General features: G+C 46.6%; 1 protein-coding gene across 10 annotated transcripts in view; it reads right to left on the bottom strand.

Moving 5' to 3' along the window:
• Positions 1-15,966, bottom strand: part of LOC117432308 (rootletin-like) — a 35,411-nt gene that overhangs the window by 5,828 nt on the left and 13,617 nt on the right. For all 10 annotated transcript variants that reach the window (XM_059002169.1, XM_059002161.1, XM_059002165.1 and 7 more), the window contains 20 exons: positions 15,331-15,558; positions 14,594-14,793; positions 14,039-14,221; positions 13,685-13,829; positions 13,053-13,199; positions 12,338-12,568; positions 11,479-11,672; positions 9,645-9,772; positions 9,242-9,411; positions 8,533-8,712; positions 8,118-8,252; positions 6,153-6,296; positions 5,836-6,074; positions 5,489-5,648; positions 5,034-5,201; positions 4,160-4,544; positions 2,807-2,985; positions 2,440-2,560; positions 2,050-2,213; positions 577-792 (listed from right to left, as the gene is read on the bottom strand). In XM_059002169.1, the coding sequence (XP_058858152.1) occupies positions 577-792; positions 2,050-2,213; positions 2,440-2,560; positions 2,807-2,985; positions 4,160-4,544; positions 5,034-5,201; positions 5,489-5,648; positions 5,836-6,074; positions 6,153-6,296; positions 8,118-8,252; positions 8,533-8,712; positions 9,242-9,411; positions 9,645-9,772; positions 11,479-11,672; positions 12,338-12,568; positions 13,053-13,199; positions 13,685-13,829; positions 14,039-14,221; positions 14,594-14,793; positions 15,331-15,558 (3,717 nt within the window). The remainder of the gene's footprint in view (positions 1-576; positions 793-2,049; positions 2,214-2,439; positions 2,561-2,806; positions 2,986-4,159; positions 4,545-5,033; positions 5,202-5,488; positions 5,649-5,835; positions 6,075-6,152; positions 6,297-8,117; positions 8,253-8,532; positions 8,713-9,241; positions 9,412-9,644; positions 9,773-11,478; positions 11,673-12,337; positions 12,569-13,052; positions 13,200-13,684; positions 13,830-14,038; positions 14,222-14,593; positions 14,794-15,330; positions 15,559-15,966) is intronic.

The raw sequence follows: 15,966 nt of genomic DNA, 5'->3' as shown, positions 1-15,966 counted from the left end.
ACTCTCACATGGAGGGTTATAAATGCAAAAGCCTAGCAGGTGAATCAGAAACATCTAGAAACACTCCTTAAAAATCCTGTCTTCTCATTCCCACTGTTCTTGTGTAAAATATTACTAACAAGTGTCTTTTAAGCAAATAATTCCAAAGGAATATTTAAGAAGGAGCAATGATTCCACTGGAGCACATTCACACATGCATATAGATTTCCTTGTGCAAGTCAAGTGGCCGATTGGACACCCCTGCACTAGCTGAACCAATCTCAGTCCTGGAGGGCCACTGCACTCCAGGTTTAACAGGTACAATAAGATAATGAACTACTTCAGGGTTTGGATGGAGGTTTGATTGGTTCAATTAAACACTTTAGAATAGGGTTGGAACAAAGACCAGGTCTGGAAGGGCCAACTGTGGCCACCCCTGAGCTAGTGCTGTGGATGATTTCCTTTTCCCCTTGATTTACCATAATATACCTGCATCTTAATGCTGTGCTTTATCATGCTTGGCCAGATTTGCTTTTACCACTGTACACTACAGCAACCTGAATGCAACCCGTTCCCCCCTCCGTCTCTCTCTCTCGCCTGTCTCTGCAGAGTGTCTATGCGGTCCTGTGCCGCCTGGATCTCAGTCTCCTTGTCCCCCAGCCCCAGCTTCATTCTCTGCAGCTCCCCTTCCAGAGCGCGCCTGGCCAGCTCCAGCTTGGTGCCTCTGCTCTCTGCTGCCTCCAGAGCCTCCTTCAGCCTCCTCCTCTCTGCCTCCAGCCTCGCCTCGCCGGCCTTCAGCTTGTTTATCTTATCCTGGAGAAGGGACAGGACAGGGAGAAGCGGCCTGGGTGAGAATCTAGAGGTTTAGAACAGTGAGAGCACTAACTTTACCTTAATGTTTTATTCTGATAAATGAATACCAGCATGGCCATAGATATAAATACAATGCTCCCCCTGTTATAACACAATAGTCAGAAGCCAGAGGTATTTGTTTTCTGTCTTATAAAGAAAAAAAAATAAAATACAAGTGCTAGTGGATTGGTATTATGGGGCAAATGGAAGCCATGACCACATCGTCTTATAACCTGTTCTGCAGTATAAAGGGACACCTGATAACGAAGGGGCACTGTATATTAGTTTTGAATAGTTGATCTATTTCAAAAGGTCTGGCCGTGACCATAGTGCCTTTTAATGCATTTGTACTGTATTTATTAGTCTCTCAGTTACTAAGGACTGCGAATGGCATTTCTGGAACGAGCAAATCCAAATGGCTCTGGGAGGAATGAAGTGAGTTACATGCATAGCTGAGAAGAGGAAATAGTTCTGTGGATTGCAAGCTTGCAGAAAAACAGCCCTGGAGAAATATTTCTTAAGACAGTCAATGATCTCACACAGCAGGGCCCGACTGCCACAGTGTAATATGTGCGTGTCTCTGTCTGCACGTCTCTCCGTCTGTCTGTGGAGTTTTGCAGCAGTGCTCCAGTCCAGTCCCTCTCTAGCCCTGCTTCAGTCTGCACACTCAGCAGAGCTCAGACCTGGTGCTGCCCAAGCCAGCTGGCACCACGCCAGCCTCAGTTACAGAGGAGCACGGCCAGGGCTGACAGACACAGTGCTCAGACAGAAAGAGGGGAGCAGGGGTGAGACTGGGCTGGACGCATGTTTACTAATGGACTTCATTTCTAAAAAACCTTAATAGTTTATCATCAACCTTTCCCTAATTCAGTATTTAATTTTCTACCTTTAAAAATTTAAGTGTGTAATGCGTGATTCTCTAGTGTTTCGACTATGGTAATTACTGGTCACCCTTACTACCTATTCCGGCAGTCTGAAGGTATATTTGTACTGCGGTAAGGTGGAAAGGCACTGCACTGAAGCCTGTGCAACACTGACATGCTTCCCCATCTCCCGTCAGCCTTGAGGAGTCTTTCCAGAAGCAGTTTTTGTTGGATAGAGTTAGTAAGCCTGATAAATCATGACCTAAGCTGAAACAACAATGGCGGACACACAAAATTGGATATTATAACAGGTAATAATATTTTCAGATGAAGCAGCCCCCTTTGCCGGTGTTACCTGCGTGCCACGGCGCTCGCTCTCTGCTCCCTGCACACTCCTCTCCAGCGTGGCCACCTTGTCCAGCAGAGCCTTGCGCTCGCGCTCACTGCGCCGAATCAGTTCCTCCTGCAGCATAAGAGCGGTCTGAGCAGAGCTGAGCCGGCCGTCTGCACCACGCTTCCCTGGAACACAGCGCAGCAGCTTTCAAGAGTTCACCCAGTCAAAAAACATACGAAAAAAACAGCCCACAATTGCCAAATATTTTAATCTGGGGCTCAACCTTTTCACCTGAAAATGTCATAAGAGCTGGCCTGTCCGATCACTTGATAAACGCTGTATAGCTATGATAATAAAAATCGAGGATGCTACACCTGTCTGACACCCACAGGCGTGCAGGGTTTCGCTCACCTTCCTCGCACTCGGCCAGGGATTTCTGCAGCTGCTGCAGCCTCTGCTGGGTCCCGTCTCGATCTTCTTCCATCTCCCCGAGCTGCCGAGCGAGAGTCCCGGACTGTGTACGGGCCTCATCCTGCTCAACGAGACAGAGACGCAGGTTAACAGGGCCACGGCATTACCAAAAAAGTCTGGAACCCGCAAATAAACTGGGATATACAAGGTTAACATTTACCTTTACTTGAAGACTTTTCAACGAATAACAAAAAGTTAAACCAGCTTGGCTCAACCCACTACTGCAAGTAAAGCACTGGCATGTAGTTACGTATGCGTCGACATGTAACTATTCCGCTAATAAGCAGGATGAAGCTTCCTCTCTCACCCGCTCTCTCTGCGTGTCTCTCAGCTCCTGCAGGAACTCTCTGAGCGCACTCCGGACTGTCTCAGGGTCCAGTTCTGGGAAGGGTGTGTCCGTGCGGTCAGGGGAGGCGGGTCTGGAGGCGGGGCCTCTCTCTGGGGTCTCCATCCGAGCCAGGGGGCTCCTCCTGCTCTCATCCAGTCCTGGATGAAATCAAATATCCCCTTTAACCTCCAGTCAAGAGGTATCAACCAGGTTACGTGAATAACAATGAAAACATCTATTGTTGAGATACAGCACAGCAGGCAGCGAGTATTAAGCTTGTCTCAACAGGGTGTTCGGTATCACTTGAAAACATTTGAACCTCAGCTGTATAAATATGTTGTACAAATGAGGCAGCCAAGTTAAACAGCATACAATTAGACTTCAAGTCATAAACCTGAAATTGAAAAGTAAGTTGGCAACAATTGCATCTTGTTTGACTTTTTTTCTGTTGTTGCTTCTTTACACAGACAACCCTTGGCTCTTTTTTGTCCACATGAAAAGTTTTTGTTGGGCAGACATTAAATTAATAATGACAGTAACCTCAGCATCGTCCTCACTCTGAGATTCCCGTCTCCCTGTGAATGGCGCCCTCACTGTGACCTGCACTGAGCAGCTCAAGGACGGTTCCAATGCGAGATGAAGCAATGTATTTATGCTGGGAGCCAGCTGTTTACTGCTGGACACAGCCCTTCCGCAATAAAAACACAGCAGTGTTTAGACAGAGGAGCTGGTCTGAAGCAAAGGGACCGACACAGAAGCATGTCTTGAAATAGGGTCTCTATTTAAGAGAAGATTTAAGAAATGATATTATCAGTCCTCTAGCTCATTGCCTCCCAGTTTCTGAACCCAAACCACTACAACACACTGCCTCCCAGTCCCTATGATGACAAGAACATGCTAGAAGTTCTACGTTGACAGAGAGAGGGGATCTAGAGAGACATCTGGTGGTAAACACCATGAGTTGCAGTCAAGTTGTGAAGTAACTACATGGTTTTAAGTTTTGCAGAAGGGCACTTGCAACCACTAGACCACACTAACACCAGATGAGAATTTGAGAAAGAAGTGTCAGACATTGGGCTTCAGGGGGTGTGATGCAATGAGTCTGTTATGGTATGAGACTGTCTTCCCCCGAGGACTCTGGGTGGGAAAGAAGACTTTATGACCCAACGCACAGGCAATTTCTTGTTGGGGACGGCTTTAAGCAGCACTGAATAGATCAAGCAGCAACGTAATCTAGATGTGAGCTACTGAAATAAACATCTCCTAATAAGAGTTGCTGAAAACATTTATCAGTCCTCCCCATGCAGTGCCCCCTGCTATCCTGCCACTCACCTTTAGGTGGTGAGAGTGAGCGCCGAGGGGAGTGGCTGCGTCCGCGGAGGGCGGGGCTGTTCCCGCGGCCCCGCCCCCCGATGCCCAGGGTGCGGCTCAGGGCGGAGTGCAGGCTGCCCAGTTTGAACTCCAGCTCTCTCTTGTGCCCGTCGAGTCGTGTCAGCTCCGCCTCCAGGCCGGAGATGCGCCCCTGTGCCTCACTCAGTGCCAGCCCCAGCTCCGTCAGCTCCCCCCGCGCCTGCTCAGCCCGCAGCTCCAGGTTGCGCGTGTTGTCCTGCAGCTTCTTCTCGTTGCCTCGCGCTTCCTCCAGCTGGGCTGCCAGCTCCCTCTCGCGCAGCCGGCACTCCGCCTCCAACTCCGTCATCCTGCGCTGGAGGCTGGAAACCTGCCGGGTACTCCACAAGTTATTTTTTATTGTCATTATTTGCCCTACCCCATCAGAAAGACTTAAGCGCAACCTCCACTCCCACTCTTAAGCCAATCACTTCTTTACACCCACCTAACCTAAGCTACCAAGTTGGAGGCAAGGAAAGTTAGAACAGTCTCCACATGACGGGTGACTGAAGCCCCATAAGGGGAACTATCCCCAGCTTCTTCTCCTCCCTAACCATCTGGGAGAGCAAATGTCAATGCAGAGCTCAATGTGGGTCCCTAGCAAGATCAGAAACTTGCCGCAAGTGGGATTCGCAAGTGAGCGACTCTCCCAGCAATCCAGTGGTTAGCACTTTTACTAGGAGAGACCCTGGGGACTTTCTGACAACGTATCATCTTCTGTACCTGGGGAATGTGCACCAGAGTATCTATTTAAATACTGTACAACCAGCAAGCAGCACACTAAGTGCAGGTAGGAGTAGTTCATTTCACCCCTCCCCACCTCCTTGCGTGCGCTGTCCCGGACAGCCTCAGTCTCCATGATCCTCTGCTTGAGTCCGAAGGATTCCCTGCGTGTGTCCCCCTCCCTCTGCTCATCCAGAGAGACCCGAGCCTGCAGCTCAGCCACCTCCCGGCCCCTCTGCTCCTTCTCACTGTCCAGGAGCTTCACCTGGGGGGGGAGAGAGAGACACTGAGCCTTACACACCCCAGTCTGGTGGTGAGCCACTTCCAGCTGCTCCTCTTCACTTGAGAAAGAGACACAGAGGACCTTGTTTTGAAGCCAGTCACATTTTCAGAAAGGTATAAAAACTAGCAAGAAACTACTCAGTAATGTATCTGCTACTTCCTGCATTGAAGTTGTTTCTTGCTGCAGTTCCAGTTCAGTGTTTCTATACCTCTGAATTATTTTATTTCTCCCCCCCCCCCCCCCCCCCAGGGTACTCAGGTGTTTGTTACCTGGCGGCGGAGCTCCTGCAGCTCTCTGCGGGCCTCTAGCCTTGACCTCTCGACCTCGCGAAGCCCCGCCCTCAGCTCCGCGGCCTCTCGCTCTGATGCGGCTCGGCTCTCCTCCAGCACAGCCAGCTTCTGCTCCTTCTCCTCATTCAGCCTCTTCAAACTGACGAAACAGGGCCCAGTGATAACATCTCACCTTTAGCCCATACCAGATTCCCTTCTCCTTTCCCCTCATCCAGCCCTCACCCTCTCCCTGCTCTTTTCCCTTCTCTCCCTTAATCCCCTACCTCACCTGATCCACTTGCTATCAGCTGTTCCTTGCCTCCTCTATTCCTCCTGCTCCCTCTCACCTGATCCTCTCGCTCTCTGCTCTCTTCACAGCCTCTCTCAGCTCCGTGTTGGAGGCGTGCAGGGTGTCTCTCTCCTTGTCCTGGTCCCCCAGGCTGCGTCGCAGATCCAGGATGTCTTTGCGCTGGCTCTCCCGGACGTCCTGTGCCTCTCGCAGCCTGCGCTGAGCCTCCAGCAGCTCCCTCCGCACCCCATCCCGCGCCTCCTCTCCCAGACGAACCGCTGTGCGGGCCTCCTCCAGCTTAGACAGAGAGAACAGCCATCAAACACGAACAAGCATCCAGAGTCAAATCAACAGTTTTTCTCCCCCAGTCCTCACCTCTCTGAGCACGCTCTCCTTCTGCCTCCCCACCTCCTTGTTCTGCTCATGCAGGCTCTTCACTTCCCTCTCGTGAGCCGTCACCGCGTCCTCAAACTGGGTCCGGAACTCCCTCAGTTCAGTCGTCAGATTTCTCACGGTGTTCTGTCACACAGAAACAAACACACAACACACTGCGAGTCAGGGAGGAGCTCCATAGCAGCGTTTAAATGGGAGAATAATCCAGCGTGTTTGAGTGCTGTTAGGCATGTGGATTATCTGAAGAATGACTCCACTCTCAAAGAAAATTCAGCAGATTCAAAATGATACTGCCAAATGCCACCACTTCTAAGCAAATAAAACCATGTTAATATTAAAAATGTAATTGACATTTTCAGATCGGAAAAAGACCACTACTCAAAAAGACTTTTACAAATCTAGTTTTCTATTGCGCTGGAAAATGAATCAATTTAAGGATTGTGTCATGTAAAAAAACACGAATATCGTTCCCACCTCACCTCTACACAATGACAAATAATTAGGCTTGCTGCTTTGATATTAAAAATTGGTAAAGCTTTTTAAACGTCGAATTCCCCCAAAAATATGAGTTTGACTGAAATAAATTTAAATAGGAGAAACGTCAGTAAAACCACTTGCTATTTTTTTTATTTTCTTACCAATGATAATCATTTAGAAATCATCTCTAGTCTGTGTAGTCTTTATACTTACTGTCTGTCCTTTCTCAGTCATCTCAGTGATCTGTTAGTACTGTAGTTTCATCCTGTTCTGACAGATCTCGTTGACTGAAGCAGCGCATTTGTTTAAATTACTGTCAATCATCAAGACCTGCACTGACTGTGCACTTTCATTTGCCAGCTACAGCACCTGTCATTCAAAGCGCCTACTTTGAAATGAGCGGGTCAAGGTGTAGGTAAACTTCTGCTATAGGTATACGGTGACAGTTACTAGTTTGATTTGAAAATGGGGCGCAAGAGGAAAACACTTAATGACTATTGTGCACAATACCCTGACCGACGGCTGAAGTCTCCGCGGCAGGACGAAGCGGGCATGTCTGCCTTACCTTCCAGTGACTCTGAGTCCAGCTGTGCTGAAGCAGGAGAGGGGGGAGCTGCATTTTCTACGGTTTATTTGAGACAATTTTTTAATTTGTGTAGGATCTTTATCTTTACACGGTATAGCTCCGCTGTGACCAAACGTTATTTCAATTAGAGTGTTTGTAAGCATGGCTTTGTTGCATGTTGAATATGAAAAAGGAGTTTCACTAAATTAGATGTTTCTCTGTGGCATAAAACATTTTTTTTAAAGCGTAAAGGTAGATTTCACCTATTCCTTGCTTGAATTGAAAAATAAAAAATAAAATGTTTTAAAAAGTAAATTCTTTCAAAAATAAACGTTGATATTAATCAGATTTGGCAAAAAAATTAAAATCAAATAGTAGCAAGCCTACAAACAATCTAGCGGGAAACGACAGAATATAATACAGAACACATTTAATAAGTAAGGCTGTTTAATGATAATCACGGATTTTCGTGATATTTACCCATTGACGTGCAATATGTAAAATTCCCATTTCTGAAAGACATTTCCAGTGGCTTATTATTTTTACATTCATTTATGTTTTTATTTTGCTTGATAATTGAAAAATGAACGCCTTTAAAAAAGTGGACATAAACTAAATATAATACAATTTAGCATTTACTGTTTTTCAGATAAGCATTTAAATATGTTATATAATAACGCTACAGAAAATTATTCATTTAGAATGTGACAACGCTATTTTTTTTTATATTTTAACAAATCTGTTTAAATCGTGAAATCATTTTCAGACCGTGAAACACGCTATTTTTTATAGTGAAAAAAATACAGCCCTAGTAATAAGATATTAAACAGGTAAGGGGCATTGGGAGCATGCGAGTGGCATGAAGTATCCCTTTAATTTGAGGCAGTGGAAGTTGCTGCACTCACCCGCTCCTGCTCCTGTCTGCTCTGTGCTTCCCGTCGGACCCTCTCCAGCTCCATGCTGGTGGTACCCAGCTCGTGCTGGACGCTGGTCAGTTTCTCCGAGAGGATCGTCTTCTCTGACTCCTTCAGTGACAGGGCCTGGGACATACAGACAGACAGACAGGCGCTGTACTCACACTCAGATCACTTGTAATTGTGCAATTCGTAATTGCAATTACTATGCAATTGTAGTTGAAGTCAAGCACACCTGGGTAATTGAAATTATACCATATCATTGAACAAAAGAGTATGCAATTGCAATTTCAGCAAACAATTCTGCTGTAAATGTAATTGTGATTATAATTGAGCACCGGTCTGATTGCAGGGCTGTGGGACCCATCTCTCTCTCTCTCTCTCTCTATCTCTCTCTCTCCTGTACCTGTTGCTTCTCACTCTCCGCTATCAGCAGGCTCTGGTCCCTCTCTTGCTGCAGTTCTGTGATCTCCTTGTTCAGCTCCTCTTTCTCAGCCTCGTAGCGAGACACTATCTCCTCACGCTCTCGAGTCAGCGTGTACAGAATCTCGTCCCGCTGTGCCTCCAGTGTGAGCCTCAGTGCCTCCTGAAACACACACACACACTCACACTCAGCAGAATTAAAAACAGGTGCATCTCAACCTCACTCTGCAGCCGGCTGATTTCACCCAAAGATCAATGAACTCTCATGCACGACGGCCTCATCGGATAAAAATAAAAAATAAACTCTTCTAGTCTTTATATGGGTACATACGGAAGACGCAAATGCATGACAGCTTCATATGAGGCTAGGCGATAGCATTACCTTTGTTGCATGATGACCTCATAGGAAGATGCAATTTTTCCCCCTACATAAAGCAATGGCTTTTTTTATTTAATGAAAACTGTTTATTATTGGTCTAAAACTACCTCAAATGTTTTTTCCCCCAGCTATTTTCAATAATCCACGCATGAAAGGGTTAATAGAATGAATCGATTTGTACAAATACAGTGTCATCACAGTTTTTGGTTCTCCATTTGGTTCGTGATGAATACTAATCAATCCATTGCAAGGAGACAGATTCAAACCCCTGTAATGAATTTCCAAGCAGGCAGTTCATGCGAGTGGCCCTCACCTTCTCGTGGGTGAGGCGGTCAGTCTCCTCTTGCTGAGCGGTCAGAGCTGACCGCAGTGTGACCTGGGCTTCCTGCTCGGTCTGGCTCTGCTTCTGCACCAGCAGCTCCTTGTCTCGCTCCAGCTTGACCAGTCCGACCTCAGCCTCTGCCCGCACTCGCTTCAACTCGGCTGGGGGGGAGAAGACCATCCGCTTATTTACATCATCACCCCAAATCTAGACTATTAGTTCAGAGTCTATGGCTGGTTTCATAGACCTCGATTAGCTCTAGTTGACCTAAATTAACATCAGGTCTTTAAATTAAACACATATGTAATACACACGTCTCCCACACGAGTCCATGTTCAATCCTAAAGTAAAATGTTTTAGAAATTGAACCCAGTCCCTATTAAGATCCCTGTACCTTGCAGTGCCTCCTTGGCCCGCAGCAGGGCCTGGTGTTCTGCCTCCAGCTGCTCCCTCCGAGACTCCAGCTGAACCAGCTGCTGCTGCATCTCGAAGAGGCTGGTCTCCAGAGCCTCTCTCTCCGACCTGGGCGGGGGGGACATCAATCACTTAATACTGATCCCTATCCAGCGTGCCACAATTAATATAGCAACATACCAGCAATACCAACACCGACCAGTATGCAGAGTGCCAATCAATTAATATAGCAACTAATACAGATCAGTACCCAGCGTGCCAATCAATTAATATACCAACCAATACAGATCAATATCCAGCATGCCAATCCATTCAGATATATACACTCAACCAATATCTGTCATTACCAAATACCAATCAATACCGGTCAACTAATTTGGCAGCCAACACAACCTGGAAATTGGTGGAATGAGTATTACAGTTATAAACACTGTCTTAGTCATATATATACTATTATATACAAAACCCATAAAGGTCAAATCACATACTGGGATATTTAAAACCAACATGCTTTTTGGCAGTGACAAGTGGTTAGCTGGTCCAGGCTATCATTTGCATACCCAGGCGCTCCACGTTTCCATTCACAAGCCTGTTTGCATCCTGAGTTGCTAAGAAACCACAGAGTGCAGCAAACACACAAAACTGCAGAGAGGATATCAAACCCAACATGATACACTGCAATACATGCAGCAGGAGACAATTCAGTCTGGGGAGGAGTGACATGACTGCAGTGTCACAATGACAAAGCGTAGGTGGACTTATTGCAATCAAAACCCCAACATGGAATCAATCTAATAATAGTGATGTTTTAATCTCACTGCAGAGTGTTTTGCTTTTGTGGATGTCCCGCGTCACTACCCAAGCTCTACATTTTAAAGTTAAGATTCCATAACAAAAAGGGTCAATTATTCAAATAAATCAAACAGGATGTTGTGTCCCGTTCTACATAGTTATTAGGATACTCACATCCTCCCTCTGTCTGCTGTTGAATTCGCGAGCGCTCTATTAATATTTATGGATACAGATCTAGACGTGGTCCCAGGAGCTGAGGTAGCTAGAGGCACAAAGTGTGGATTTTTCAGTGGCCATTTAAAGATTGTGTCTAGTTTTTCTTTGTCCACCGTGTCTCTATTCACAGTCCTGTTTGAGTCCTGAGTAGCCTAGAAACCGCAAACACAATATTGTAGCATGGATACAAATCCCACACGAAAAACTAATAAAAGAAATCATTGCGCCTTTGTTCTTTGTGATTTACAATGCCGGTGTAGGAGTTCTTTAGTACGTTTTAATAGGATTAGCTGACTAAATACAGCAAAACCGATCCTGCAAGACCTGACACCCCCTATTAACTAACAGACCTCACATGCTTTACCAGCTGAACAGTTACCAGCTGAACAGTTCAGATGGAAGCTGATCAATGCACATTTCATTACAGGTCTAAAACAGTCCATTCAACTCTTAGGAGGACAGAATGGATTCAGTTGCAGATAAAGAAAAGACGTGGGTTTGGGAGTTCAGTTTACATGTCGTCACTTTATGTAAAACAAACTGTCCAGTTTAACCACGTTCAATAAAAGAAAACAAGAAAGCAAGGGATTGATTGAATTACTGTTCAATTAAAAAAGCTGAAACAAGATTTCTTCACCAACCTCCAAAGCCAGTTTTGTGTGCAAGCTTTTTTGTTGCTGTTTTTTAAACACCATCTCTGTCTCAGGTTAACTTTTTTTGAAATGCTGTTTTGTTAACGGCCAAATACTGTATTACAGTGCTTAGTATTCACCGATTCACTGCATATATTTGCTGCTGGTCAGTACCTGAATGCGGCCACCTCTTCAGCCAGGCTGTGGTTCTCCCGCTCGGACGCGGTCAGCTGCACCACCAGGCTGGCCTTCTCTCTGGTCAGCTCCTCTTTCTCTCGGGCCGCTCGAACCAGCCCCTCCCCCTGGCGCTCCACCTCCCGCTGAGCCTGGGACAGGTCCTCCAGGAGGGAGGAGCGCTGGCGGGTGACCTGGGGACACACAGCCAGCGCGTCACACCACACTGCACCCACCCGGGACACAGCTCCACACAGCAACGAAGACAGAACTACTGTCAGCGCCCCAGACGAGAGGAACATTCACTTCCAAATCGGCTTTTAAAACTCAATGCAGAAGGTAATTGTCTTTGACTGTTACTCAGTTGTAAAGGTGAGGGGACAGCTCTTCTTGTTTTGAAATTAACACATTAATTAATTTAATAACTGCAGATAAATACTTCTTAAAGACCACTACAAGTACAAGTATCTGCACACCCCTACATAATACTTCAAAACACACTGTTATTTGTATTACTATTTGTGTGGGATGACCTAAACGTTTTTTTTTTCATCATTGTAAAGCGTGTTGCAAGGACTTCAACAAATATAAAGGCCGTTGGAGGTTGTGTTACCACCGTTGGTTCACTTGAGCCGGAATTACCCCACTGCAGAATTTGCTCAAATGGCACACAAACAGAAGTGGGTTTAAATTGTATGTGCACCAGGTGTGTAACAACAGAATTCTAGGAAAGGAGATTGCCTGGAAACATCACATATTTAATCCAGTTTAAGCGACATCATAATACAATCTCCATGTGTTTTCCATACTGGAAAAAGTATAGGCTTATATTACACCCTACACCCTGCCTGCTCAGTACCTGTGCCAGCTGTTCTTGTAGCTCAGCCCGCTGCCCCTGCAGTGCCCGCAGCCTCTCCTCCAGCACCTCCTGGCTCTGCTCCACGTCCTGCAGCGATTGGTCCAGGCCGTGGCGGGCGGAGTCCAGGTCCAGCTTCTCCTGCTCCAATCGGACGAGCTCGTCTCGGATCGAGGCCTTCTCCTGCTCCACCTCCCGCTTCTGACCCATTAGAGAGCCCTTCTCATCCTCGAGCTGGTCAATACAAGAGACAGGAGAAGGAGTGCGAGTGTATCCAGCTCTCTCAGGACTCTCCTGCTCTTTCAACACAGCACAGCGCAAAGCTTTACAGCTCCACACTCGCAGATACCAACATCATCAATAAGACACACGGGGTAGGATTTTCCACTTATAAATGTAATCTAGGAGTAAAATATAAATATTAAAACAGGTATAGGTTACAGAAAGGAACTTTACTAAATTGAATAAATGATGTCGTATTTTTACAGCGCAGTGGAAATCAGGGCCCCAATATTACACTAATTTTGGTCTAGAAAGTATTTACAACCTCTTGAGGTTCACCAGCTGCTTACAGGACTGTGGTAAAGCAAATTGAGTACATATGAAAACACGGTTTGTTTTTGCCAGATCGTGTATTGAATTCAGTAGCACACGGACTCCCGCTGTGCTGTCATGTCTGATTCCTGATCCCAGACGCCCTGCGCTCCGCACTGTGTACCTGGATGATGATCTTGTTGAGCTGGATCTTGTCCTGGGCCAGCCCCTCGTTCAGGGAGCTCATTTTAGCCAGGGAGTCACGCAGGGTCGACTCCTCTACCTTGAGTCTGTTGCAGGTCAGGGTCAGCTCAGCAACACTGGTCTCCGCCTGGGGGGGACCACAGTACAATATGAGGATAACTGAATATCACCTTTGAGTAATTAGATAAATACGTTCAATAACTGGTTTTAGGGCTGGATGATAAAGAAATTCTCCATTATAGGCTGATCTTAAAATCATGTTTCAATCCCTCTTATTTGCATTTTCTTTCTTGCACAAACATTTTCTGTTTTTCTCACTTATTCGTTTTAAAAAATAAAGTAATTCCATTGTTCTCTACCACAGTAGAGGAAGGGGACTGAATTAAACACTTTTTTGATGCCCAGCTAAATTAAGCACCTAGCATCCTCAACTTTCCCTCTGAACAAAACATCTTGGTAGCAGTTGCACTGATCATTTTTATCTGTAGCTAAAATGAATCGCTAACAATACTCTTATCAAGATTTTTCAGTACTATCTCGATTCATAAATTATTATTTTAATCCTAATATACATATATTCTGAATTGGAGGTCCCACCGAGATTCTGCTTACCCTGCACAGAGCCTCAGCCAGCCCAGCCTTCTCCGTCTCCTGCACCTCCTTGTCCAGTGTCTGTCTCTGCAGAGCCTCCTTCACCAGGGCCAGCTCCTTCCTGAGGGCCGAGCAGCGAGCCTCGGCCTGCTCCAGCTGCTTCAGCCTGGGAGAGGAGCAGGGCGGGGGTCAACACAGGGGTACAGGATGGGGGAAACCCTCTCATTTTACCTGTCTAACACTCACTCAACAACCTCCACCCCTTTCTCTCAATTTCAAATCCAGACAGAAACAACTCTCACACAGTAAACTGCCCCCTGCCCCAGTCCCCCCCTCTAGCACCCTTCCTCTTTCTCCTCACTCTCTCTCTCTTACCCCTTCTCAGTCTCTGCCCTGGCTCGCTCCCTCTCTTTCAGAGCCCCCTCTTTCTCCTCGCTCTCGCAGTCCCTCTCTCTCTGCAGCGCTGCATTGGTGAGCTGCAGCCTCTCGCCTTCCTGCTGCAGCGTCTCCACTCTCTCCTGCAGGGCCTGCAGCGCCTTCCCAAGGCTGGTCTTCTCACTGCAAGGGAAGTAAGAAGGGAGCATGAGCAGCTTGGGCAATCAGCTGTGGTTGGTCTCGGCACAGTTAACAGTAATATTAAATCAAAAAGCAGGCGTGACATCCCTTATAAAAGTTTACCTTATGCAGTGTTCCCATGCTTTTCCCATGGCTATACTAAGCATTTACAATAGTTTACCCTGGTTTGCCACGTTTATTAATGTGCTTTACCATACCTCGCTATTCTTTACAATGCTTACTGATGTTTTACCATGCTTTTACCATAGCAAACATTTATAAGGGATGGTCGTTCTGCTGAAACTAAGAACAGTCTTGGAGGATGCCATCTATATCCTCATGTGTCGGTGTATCTGGTTGCGGGGGCTGGCCTACCTGCCAATGTGTTCAGTGGAGGAGCGAAGTCTGTCAGCATCTCTCTGCGCGGCGTCCTTGGCTCGCCCGGCCTCCTCTCTCTCCTCGCTCAGCTGCTGTGCCCGCTGCTCGAGAGCCCGCCGCTCCGTCTCGCTCTCGGCCAGCTGCCGCCTCAGAGATGCCACCAGATCCTGGGCCCCCTCGTAGCGCCCTCGCAGCTCCTGGATAAAGAACGTTCCACCACATTCAATTCTACCTGAGTGCAAATCAGCTGCACCAAATCTTAAAGCAGTGTGATGTACGATGTACCGAGCGCCTCCTGCTGGCCACTGGCAGATCCCACTACAGCCACCACTAGCAAGATCAACTTTTACCCCCTTTTCTTCTGTTGAAGATCTCTTGCTTGGATTTTATTTAGGTTATGCCGATATTTCAAGGACAACACTAAAGATAAGTTGCTGGTACTTCCTGGTACCTAATTACTTCATGTGTTCAAACTCACGCCAATGGTCTAGCTGTAAACAGACCATGTGACTTACAGCAAAGTTACCAGCATGCAACAGTTTATCTATAGAGCTGTAGTTGAAATATTTGCATATTTATAGAATTAATGTAAATGCTAAGCCTAATAAAAAGGGACCAGTAACAATCTTATTACTAATACAAGGTGTCCGGATTCAAAACCTCTGCTTCAGTGCATTGGTTAAGTCACTGCAAAGACTTGTCAGTCACACCTGTGCAGGGGCTCAGATCCTCACCTGTAAGTGGATCTGTCTGTTGGTGAGGGCAGCTCGAACGGCCCCCAGCGTGGGGTCAGCGAGGCTGGTGGAGAAGCTGCGTCGAGGGGAGGCTGATCTGCGAGGAGAAGCACCCCGGCGAGGGGAGGGGCTGCGCAGGACTGAGACCCCGCCCAGAGAGCCCATCAGGTCCTGCTCTCCCTCGAGGGGGGGCACAGGGACCCCCGTGTCAGAGTCCGCCAGCACAGCCTGCACAGAGGAACAGAGACACAACCCTGGCACACCCCACAGAATGACATTTGCGTAACCAGTGTCATAGTAACCTGGGTCCAGAAATGAATGGATCACACCCAGTCTGCTGTACTCTGCAGGCCTGTTTTTTCTTACAGATTAGATCCTCATTGTGATGATGTCACTGAAAATACCAAAGTCTTATTTCTTAGCCAAGTAACTTCTCTGATTTCCACTTCATTTTAAGATTACAGATATACTGTACTAGGCTTTTGAGATATGCGTCAACAAAAAAATAAAAGGGAAAACTTTTTTGACAATTATATTAAGCACTAGATGGTTCTGATAGAATTATATGAATTCTGTTTAGGGTTTTTTTTTTTGTTTGTTTTTTGTTTGTTTTTTAACTTGTGTGATGTCACAAAG

This window comes from Acipenser ruthenus, chromosome 27 (assembly GCF_902713425.1).
Source record: "Acipenser ruthenus chromosome 27, fAciRut3.2 maternal haplotype, whole genome shotgun sequence".
Taxonomy (NCBI): domain Eukaryota; kingdom Metazoa; phylum Chordata; class Actinopteri; order Acipenseriformes; family Acipenseridae; genus Acipenser; species Acipenser ruthenus.
This window is presented reverse-complemented; position numbering and strand designations above follow the sequence as displayed.